This window comes from Pygoscelis adeliae, unplaced genomic scaffold (genome assembly GCF_000699105.1).
Source record: "Pygoscelis adeliae isolate BGI_AS28 unplaced genomic scaffold, ASM69910v1 Scaffold151, whole genome shotgun sequence".
Taxonomy (NCBI): Eukaryota; Metazoa; Chordata; class Aves; order Sphenisciformes; family Spheniscidae; genus Pygoscelis; species Pygoscelis adeliae.
The window spans coordinates 470,833-480,216 of NW_008824036.1; the positions used below are offsets into that span (position 1 = coordinate 470,833).

A 9,384-nucleotide genomic window follows, 5' to 3' on the forward strand; every position below is an offset into this window, starting at 1 on the left:
TTTGCAAGGAGAGAATAGAATTTTTAAGAAACGGTTGGGTGAGAGACAGTGCAAGGATGTTTCAGTGCTTCTTTACCCATTCCTGTCCATATGAATCCTCAAAGTCATTAATGGCATTGTTTTCCCAGTCGACTCGCACGCCAAGCAGCGTGGAAGGGAGGAAACCTTGTTCAGCATACACGGTAAAATAGGTTACAAAGGCTCCCACTGACTGCATGATACCTGCAAAATCAAAGAGGTAGAAATGAGGAAGAAGCAAAATTTAGGAGCACTGGGGAATGTGCTGGATATCAGTGTTGATCTATCTCCTATGGCATGAAACTTGCTATGAGTCTAAAGGTAGTTTTTAGAGCTCTTAGTGCTCTAAGGTTCTAGACCTCTGTAGGTAAAAACCTGTTGTATTGTTGAATACTGAGCAACAGAAGGGAGTTAGCAAGTTTGCCTAGGAAGGCAGTGGAAGGAGTTGAGTTTCAGCTCCCCCTTTTCTAAAAAATTGAATCGACTTGATTCTGTCTTGGTTTGCTGATACAAGATAGTGCTTCAGAGAACAGGCCAACCTACCGATCTGCAGATAGGAGTATACAGCGAGCTGCTCGTTCACCAGCCTGTCTTTCCTTTTGTTACGAGGTCTCCTGTTCATAATATCACTTTCAGCTTTTTCGTAGGCTAATGCAACAGAGGGGATCTACAACAGAAATAAACCATCAGATTTTGGTGGCAATATTTGTCTGCTTCTCAGATGCTTATCAGAAAAGTTTCAGTTCTCAAGTGGTTCCGTTGACATACCCTGCCTTTTCCGTATACACAGAGCAAATGAAAGAAGGATCCGTGTAGCATTCTCTTGACATGTATAAAGGATTTGAGGGAAGTCTGAAACTGTTTTGTCAGTCTGGTGATCATATGACAATACAAAGGGCTAGAGGACACTGAAAACATTAAAAGGTCTTTCAGAAGCCTTGGACTGGGCTGTGATGAAATGTCTGATATTCATCCTCTGTAGTAACTGCAGCAATCTGTACAATCCTTGATTGAAACACACTGTTGTTTTGCACACTGCAGAGTTTTGCTTGTCAGCATGGATCAGAAGTCTTTTCTCTTTCTGCTCCCCTTCTGCAGGTTTTTTTTCTACTCTTCTTTCTCTATACCTGGCTGCTTTTAATCTAGCCCTCTACTCTTTCACTAGCTTATTACTCAGCTGCAGGGTAAGGCAATGAAATCTTCCAGTGTTCTTTATGTCCCTTTGTACCCAGCCCCTCTCACTTCTCATGATATTTCAGCAGAAAAGAACTGAAAAGACCCCAACTTACGATGTCTGTGCCCAGGTCAATGAATAGGATGGTGATAGTGCCAATGGGCATTGGAATGCTAGCAATAATGTAGATGAGAAAGGGACAGAGCTCAGCAATATTCTTAGTCAGGGTGTAGGCAATTGTTTTCTTTAGGTTGTCAAAGATCAGGCGGCCTGGAGAAAAAGAAAATACTTCTGTAAAAGCTAATAGTCAACAGTGTTTTCCACAAAAAAAATCAATTTTTAACTAAACAAAGTGAAAACATTTACTGCTTATGTCTACTTTCCTCATACATTTCCTCATGCGTTTTGTTCTTTTTTTTTAAACTATAAACCTACCTTCCCTTAGAGCCTTCTGAAAATTCAAGTGAAAATAAAAAATGTCTTTCAATGAGACAGATTGAGGAAAAAGTCCTGTTCCACAATATGCTGTAGTTTTAATGGAAACCACAAGCTCTTTATGGTGAAAGAAGAGCGGAATGTGTGTTACTGTCATAGGTGAAAATGTAGAGAAAACAATTTTGTATCTTTGTGAGGCTCAGAACTACATAGGAACAAGATGGGAAGTGCTTTTCTCTGGAGCTTGAACAAGCAGCGGTAGCAGACCGATGCAATGTGTGAGAGAGGGGGATGATTTCCTTATTGTCTGTTTGTCGTGTCTATAAACGGAATTAATTCCCAGTTTTTCCAAATACCAAAATCACATTTCCAAATCCAGAAGGAAAAAAAGGGGGTTGAGCGCAGGAGGGAAGGATCAGGAGGACCCACCAGTGCTGTGTGGCTGTCAGCAGCTTTCAGCTAAGAAAGTGGATAGCAACATTATTTTTACCTTCCTCCACTCCTGTGACAATAGAAGCAAAGTTATCATCCAGCAATACCATATCAGCTGCATTTTTAGCTGCGTCAGAACCAGCAATACCCATAGCAATTCCAATATCCGCTTTTTTAAGAGCGGGGGAGTCATTGACTCCGTCTCCAGTCACGGCAACAACTGCTCCCTGAAACACACAAAAGGATCCAGATGTGGGTTTTTTGAGGAGATGGTGCTATCTTCCCCTAAGGACAGTCTGCTCTCAGCACACTCCCTGTCTTTAAATCTCTAGAAGAAAGATGCTGATATGACGTTCTGAATCCTCTTCGTACCCACATAAAACATAGCAAGACGCTAGGTAGGATTAATACAGCAACCTCAGACTTTTGTGTGACAGATGTCTGTATCTGAGTTTGTCATCTAGACTCCCTTCAAAGTAGAGAGAAATGGGAAATTCAGGTATATGATTTACTACATCCTAAAGAGTAGGCATCTAAATTAGATGCACTTAGAAATGATCAGATTAATTGCATTTTTTCTGTGGAATGTAAGGGGGCTTAAAAATTTAGACATCTGTCTATATGTATATATGGTCTACCCCTGTCTGAGCAGACCCAGGCTCATCTCTGGCATCTGTGGGAGATTCAGTTGACACAATATGTTCTGTCCTTGTTGGGGGTTTTTTTTGTGAAGTGCTTATACAATCGGTCAGTTTTCATCTTAATTGTAAATTATGTAACTGTTCAGTCAGAGAGCGTTCTCATCCTATCCCAACAACTTCTGGTCATTGCCAATCTATGCTAGATTTGCGTTAGTAATCCAAAAGATGGAAAACTGATTATTCAACTCAGCTTCTTTGTTGTCTTCCAGTGAAACCATCTACTGCAGCTAAAGGTCCTGTTCTAGCTGATGCAAAAGTTCATGGCTTTATAACAATACAGAGTGTTCTGAGTGGGGAAAAAGCCTGGCAAACTGATTAATACAAATACTGAATGTCCTGTCCCTGTGGGGATTTAGCGCAGTGTCACTACCTATAAATAATGCCATGTACAGAAGGGCTTACAAGCTCTAAGTACTAAACATAGCATGTAGACTGGCTGGCTTGAGTTGAGGGGGGTAGGGTGTTCCTTTTCATCCTTTAAAGAGCCAAATCTACTAGGAGTGTGGGTGTCTAAGCAGTGCCCTGTCTGCCAAAGGCCATAAAAAGATTTTATCTTTTTTTTTTTTTTTTTTACTCTCCTGAAAGCAGTTCAGGCTTAAACCCGAAGAGCTGATAATGCTGATTGGAAAGCTTAGCTCTGGCGTAATTACAAAAATAAAATAATGTCTTGCGCTGCATCTCCTTCTCTGCAAAGTTCAGGCACAGCAGTAGCGTGGCTTTCAATTCACAGCATCTACTTGGAAGATGTCATATCTGAGGGGATAATCTTTCAATGACAATTTGCGTCTTTTTCAGAGCTCTATACATGTCATTTCTTCCCCTTCTGCCTCTTGTGCTGGCTGCACTCCATGCTCCTTTACATAATATTGCCAGTGGATGAGACAAAGTCTTTTTAAATCCTGCTTTCTGTGGGTTGCTTTACAGTCTCTGAAAGTAACATAGATAAGGCTTGGTTCTACATAAATCCCGCTATGACGTTTTGCGGGATTCATAGCTTGTTTTGCTTCTAAACATTCCTGTGGGCAGGAAGTGCATAGGTTTAAATGGCCACAAGAGATAAGATGAGAGGATGTGGTAATGTGTTGCTTTTATCTGGGTTTAAAGAATTCCTGAGGCAAGGCTGCTTCACAAACAGTGTACAGTCTCTGCCCAGGAGGCTTTATGTGCAGCACAGCAGCAGCTTCTCAGAATTACATGCAAAAGACAGATCCAAGCCAATCAAATTTAGGAAAAGCTCATTTTGTCAATAGGAGTTCAGAGTCTGTAACAGGAATTTGAGTAGCTTGGATTCTGTCCAGTCAGTGTTCGTGGCAATCTGTTAATGTTCTTGCACAGTGAAAAGAGTATAAACAGAGCTTAGAGAGCATTGGAAATTGGCTTCCACCCTCTCACCACCGGGATGATATCTGTGGAAAGCAACTGCCTCATGAATGCCCTCTAGCCATAGCTGTGTGTAACCTTTTACACCTCTTACTCACCTGCCTTTGGCAGCCTTCAACTATAACCAGTTTCTGTTGGGGTGATGTCCGAGCAAAGACTATCTCTGAGTGGTTACACAAGATTTCATCCAGCTGCTGCAAGCTCATATCCTTCAGCTCCATCCCATTAACTACTGCTGCTGTAGCTTCTCTGTAAGAGCCATGGGAAAGCTGGGTAAATTTTCAAATCAAAAGGCTTAGATAAAAATAGTGCACTCATAGAATGTATGAGGCTTGATAGTAAGGAAAGCAGCAAGTTGAGTTAATTTCAAAAGCATTAGTTGTTAATCAGCAGGTGTTGAATGAAAGCCAGTGTAGAAATCCAGAGTGAATTATAGTTACCTAGATACAGAGGGGAGTAATTGAAGCCTCCTCCTGAGCAGACATAACAGCAGAAAATGCATTTTAAAGAGGGCTCTGAGTGGGAGGGTGGGACAGTGGAGGAGGAAGACATCTTTTCTGTAAACAGCTTTTATCTTTCTCTTATGATGTTATTTTTTTCACATTTAACGGGTGAAAGAGGAATTTGGACTGATGGTCCTTAGGTCATGTGATTCTGAATTTTGCTTTTTGTGTGTGTGTTTTGTCAAATGGGCAGTGACAGCAAAGTCCAACATGATCTGCAAAGTATAATTTCCTAGCTTTTTTTCAAGAGCCAGTGAAGATGAGAGCCACTGACCTAGACGCATAGTTATTTAAGTAGAGATGACACGTTGGTTGGACACAATGACTTGGGAATGTATCAAGAAACAGAAAAGCAAAAAGCAGCCGTGATTTAGAAATAGGCTATAAAAGCGTTGTAGGGGGAGAAGGCATAGCTTTCAGAAAATGAACCCATAGGAATCCCCTGTACTCTGTTTGCTCTTACTGTCTGTTGACTTGCTCGTCAGGAATGTTGAGGCGCTTAGCAATATCTTCCACAGTCTCGCTGGTGGCTGAAACGATGCCTACACTCTTGGCAATGGCCTTAGCCGTGATTGGATGGTCGCCAGTGACCATGATAACCTGAGGAAGGGACAAGCACTCAACATGAGTGACAAATCTATAGGCAATGGCTGGAGTGAGATAAGGTGAAATATCTATTGTTGTAGACCAGGAAGCAGTTTAGAATCTGAACTTGGAAAGCTGTGCTAGGTACATAATGATGACAGATTATGACTATTACTTAATTAGCTCTATATTGACATCTGGTCTCTACCGTTTGTTATTGCACTATTTTATCAGGGCTGTAAAGGAAGAACTTGTCACAGGCAGCAAGGTTAGAATAATACAGAATAAAGAAGCCTTTATATAAGAATTTATATTAGGTATACTCAAAGGTGAGAGTTCATTAGAATGTTGCATCTTAAAATGGATCCTTTGTGACTGAGGTGTCCTGACAGATAAGACACCGTTTTTTCTTGTTTTTCTTGGAAAAAAGTTGCCAGTTGCCAGATCTGCCTTCAGAATACAGAAAATTTCATCAGGGTTGGGACTTGTGATTCATCTCATCCGAGCTCAGTAATTCCAAATACTGGTTTTCCTTTCTTTACCTAGATTGCCTCTCTACCTAGAGCTGAAAGTTTACTTGTGGGTCCCCTAGGAGGACTGCTTCAGGTTCAACAATTCAGGAGAATTACTGCTTCAGGTTCAACTTTGAACAGTTTTGAGATTAGTGATTCCTACGCATAAAAGTTCATAACAGGTGTAGCCCTGTGTCCTAATGCCTTCTCAAGAATTGTTTCTGTTACCTTACGCTGTTTACAAACAAGTAATTCTAGCTGGCATGGTTTCTGTATTCTAGAAATGAATCTGATGAGACAGTATCTGAGCTTTTCCAAATTTGGATTTCCAGTTTTGGGGTTCTGTGCACTTCCTATACTCTGATTCCCACGTAAATTAAACTGTTTTGCCTCTTGGGGCCTTCAAGTAGTTTCTTTAGGTTACAATTGTAGAATGGTATTAACAAACGTTTAGATTTTTGGTAGTTGTTGCTAGAAAGATACTTAATGACATTGTGGTGGAAGATCTTAAAAGTTATATTATCATGAGTCTTTCTGTAGAATCACTGTATTTTTCATTGTAAAATCCCTACCTTGATCCCAGCACTGCGGCATTTTGAGACAGCATCTGGCACTGTGGAACGAGGTGGGTCAATCATAGATAAGAGCCCCACAAAGCACAGGTTGGAGGTTGGGAAGTTCGTGGAATCTGTGTCAAATGAGTAGGTGTCTGGAAACTCGTTTTCAGGCAGGTACAAATGACAGAAACCTGAAAAGAAACTTAAGTTGATGTAAAGTACAGGAAATAGTGGGAGAAAGAGGAGAGCTTGCTATATAGCATCAGGCTTTGCTCTTGTCTGTAGAATTCCAGTGCGTTTAACCATTAGCTTTTTGTGGAGGATTTTTTAACCTGCCATTATAACCTTCACATCAAAGTTCATATAGAGTCAGTGTTTCACATGGCAAAGCTAGTGATACTGCCAGCAGGGAAGAATGTTTTCCTTTGTGGATTACCTATGGAGTTTTTTTGGCTGCGCAGTGTGGCAGATCAACATCAGTATAGAGCAGTAAGGGCATCCCTGCCACAGAGAGCTTACAGCACATCAGTGTGGTTTTAACACTCTGCTTAGGAGGCTGTATGCTTACCTTTTTCCCCTCCACTGCAAGAGGAATGAAGTCCAGACACGCTGGATTGTACCAAGATTTAAAACCCCATTTTTACACCGCGGTTCTCTGATAGTCCCTCTGGTTGCACTCACCCAGCACTCTCTCTCCCATGCCCCCCAGCTCCATGTATGCTGTTTGGAAAGCTTCTGCCTTTTCACTGTCCAGTGGTTCTTCTTTGCCGTTGATCATGATAGTGCTACATCTCTCCAAAATCCTCTCTGGGGCACCTTTCATCACCAGCAGAAAGCGTTTGTCGTTGGGATCTTCAGTCTCATGAATGGAAAGCTGTGTGCCACAAATATGAAATTATTTTGAAAGATCATATGTGATCCTCACTTTTTTCTAGTTTTGATCACTTTGCATGGAAGTAATGTTTCTTCTTTTCCATGAGGATATCATACATTCTATCAAATGGAATGAACTATGTTTATTATAGCTTAGATTTCCTCTGCCACTGAATTACTCCATTAAGACTTTGAGGTCACAAATAGTTGTGTTAGACCCAGTGATAGAAACGGTTTAAGTTGGAAACAGTCTGGCATAATTTCCACAAATGAAACACACCTGGAATTTGTTGGTAGAGTTGAAAGGAATTTCAGCCACTTTCTTGTTCCGTGCTCTAATATTCATGACGTCACCCAAAATGACTTCTGCAAATTTTAGCAGAGCTGTTTCAGAGGCATCACCTACCACAACTCTCTGTATGCACAAAAGAAGAAACAGTTTAGAGCACATATACTTCTGCGCTTCCATCAGGGGAGCTTGCATGCTTCTATAACATGTTGTATGCTTAAGCAGCAATGAATCTACGTAGCTACATCCAGGTTGTCCTGGAAAGTTATTACAGTAAAAATTTGGGACACCTGTTTTGCACTTGCTGCTAGAACTAAGCTACAGCAAAGACATGAAATTAGCGCTTGATTCTGCGAAAGCACAAGATTTGTGATCACTTTTAGGTTTGTGTGGAAGCTTTGTAATGCAGTTCTAGGGTAGCAGCAGGCATGTATGGGTAAGCTAACTGATGCACAAAATCAGGTGACTTTGAGGAAGGCATTGATGGAGTAAACAGTAGAAATCGGGGATCTGTTCTGGTAGTCTAGTCACCAGAATTTACTACCTTCAGCAGTCATGTGTAAAGACATTAATTAAGGCATGTTTGTCTTTTCTATCTTGCTATATTAAATTAATAGCGTAGTAATTATTAGCGTAGAAATTCTTGCTACCTGAATTGTCTTTTTCCTCATAGGGACAGTTTCTCTTAGCTTTGTGGGTTTTTCCCCCCGTCTTAAACTTTTTGTGAGTGTATAGCAGTAATGCTACTATTCATAGTAACTTAGAAGATTGCTGTGGTGAAATGAAGGAGATTACTAAAGCCAAACAGAACAACTTACACGTATTGTTCTTTCAGAGGAAGAGAAATAAGCTGATACAAAGCAGGCAGTACCTTCATTATTGGGAGATTCTCCTGCCCTGGTCTGAATTCTGCCCGGTTGCAGAGAGTTAAAATTTTTGATAATGCTGTCCATGATGGAGAACTTTGGTCAAAAGGCTGGGCTGAGAGGAAGCAAAATAAATATTGCATCCCTTAGCATATTACGTGATGGAAGTGGAAGCTTGAGTTTTAAACAACAGGATTGAATTATTTGCAGAAGAAAATTGTTCTTTTGAGAGGTTCTGTGACAAAAACAATTTGACACAAACCATTACATCTGTCAGTTAGCGGTTCTGGCAAAGTTGCTTAGATGATCCTTCTCTGTTTATTTCCCTACTAAGTTTACTGTTGGCAAAAGGATCTGGATTAGAACCTCCTCCAGACATACTTTCTGTGAGTGGAGGTAAAATATTAATTCTTTTTTTCACGTTTCTACATGGCTAAGAAGGGATTTTCTTGTTGCACACCACACTTCTATGTGGAAGGAAAACATGTCTGGTTTAGCTATCAAAAGATATTCCCATTGACATCAGCTTGACAGCTGGTAGGTGTGAAACACCACAGGTTTGATCCAAGTAGTTGCCCCTTCCCAGATCCCCCATAGCCATATTTACTTGTTTGATCTTCACTGGTGTCAGCTGAGTAGATCTGATTATCAAACCAGAGGTGAGCAACAGTCATCCTGTTTTGTGTGAGGGTCCCTGTCTTGTCAGAACAGATGATGGAGGTAGAACCGAGTGTTTCTACAGCTTCCAAGTTCTTCACCAAACAGTTCTTCTTTGCCATCCGCTTGGCTGTCAGAGACAGACTCACCTGGCAGAAGTAAAGAAGTTCAGCTCACTGTTAGTGAGGTACAGTTACACAATGATGCAGTGAGGTTACATAGTTCCGCTCGGTTTTTTGTGGGTTTTTTTGGTGGCTGGTTTTTTTTTTTAGGATGAGAACATTTTTTAAAATTTATCTTTTGGTTGACTGCAGTGCCTTTTTTTCTTTTTTTAATAACATTATTAAGGTCAGAGGTTTGGCTGTAACTAGCACAAGTACATTTGCTGCTGAGAGGAACCTG

The 9,384-nt window shown here is 40.8% G+C and overlaps 1 protein-coding gene across 1 annotated transcript in view; it reads right to left on the reverse strand.

Moving 5' to 3' along the window:
* ATP12A (ATPase, H+/K+ transporting, nongastric, alpha polypeptide) overlaps positions 1-9,384 on the reverse strand; it is a 21,366-nt gene that overhangs the window by 3,735 nt on the left and 8,247 nt on the right. Inside the window, exons 9-19 of the mRNA XM_009333403.1 lie at positions 8,933-9,131; positions 8,331-8,440; positions 7,451-7,585; positions 6,979-7,171; positions 6,313-6,488; positions 5,107-5,243; positions 4,239-4,389; positions 2,118-2,286; positions 1,308-1,462; positions 562-685; positions 77-222 (exon numbers count right to left, since the gene is read on the reverse strand). Coding sequence (XP_009331678.1) covers positions 77-222; positions 562-685; positions 1,308-1,462; positions 2,118-2,286; positions 4,239-4,389; positions 5,107-5,243; positions 6,313-6,488; positions 6,979-7,171; positions 7,451-7,585; positions 8,331-8,440; positions 8,933-9,131 — 1,695 coding nt within the window. The remainder of the gene's footprint in view (positions 1-76; positions 223-561; positions 686-1,307; positions 1,463-2,117; positions 2,287-4,238; positions 4,390-5,106; positions 5,244-6,312; positions 6,489-6,978; positions 7,172-7,450; positions 7,586-8,330; positions 8,441-8,932; positions 9,132-9,384) is intronic.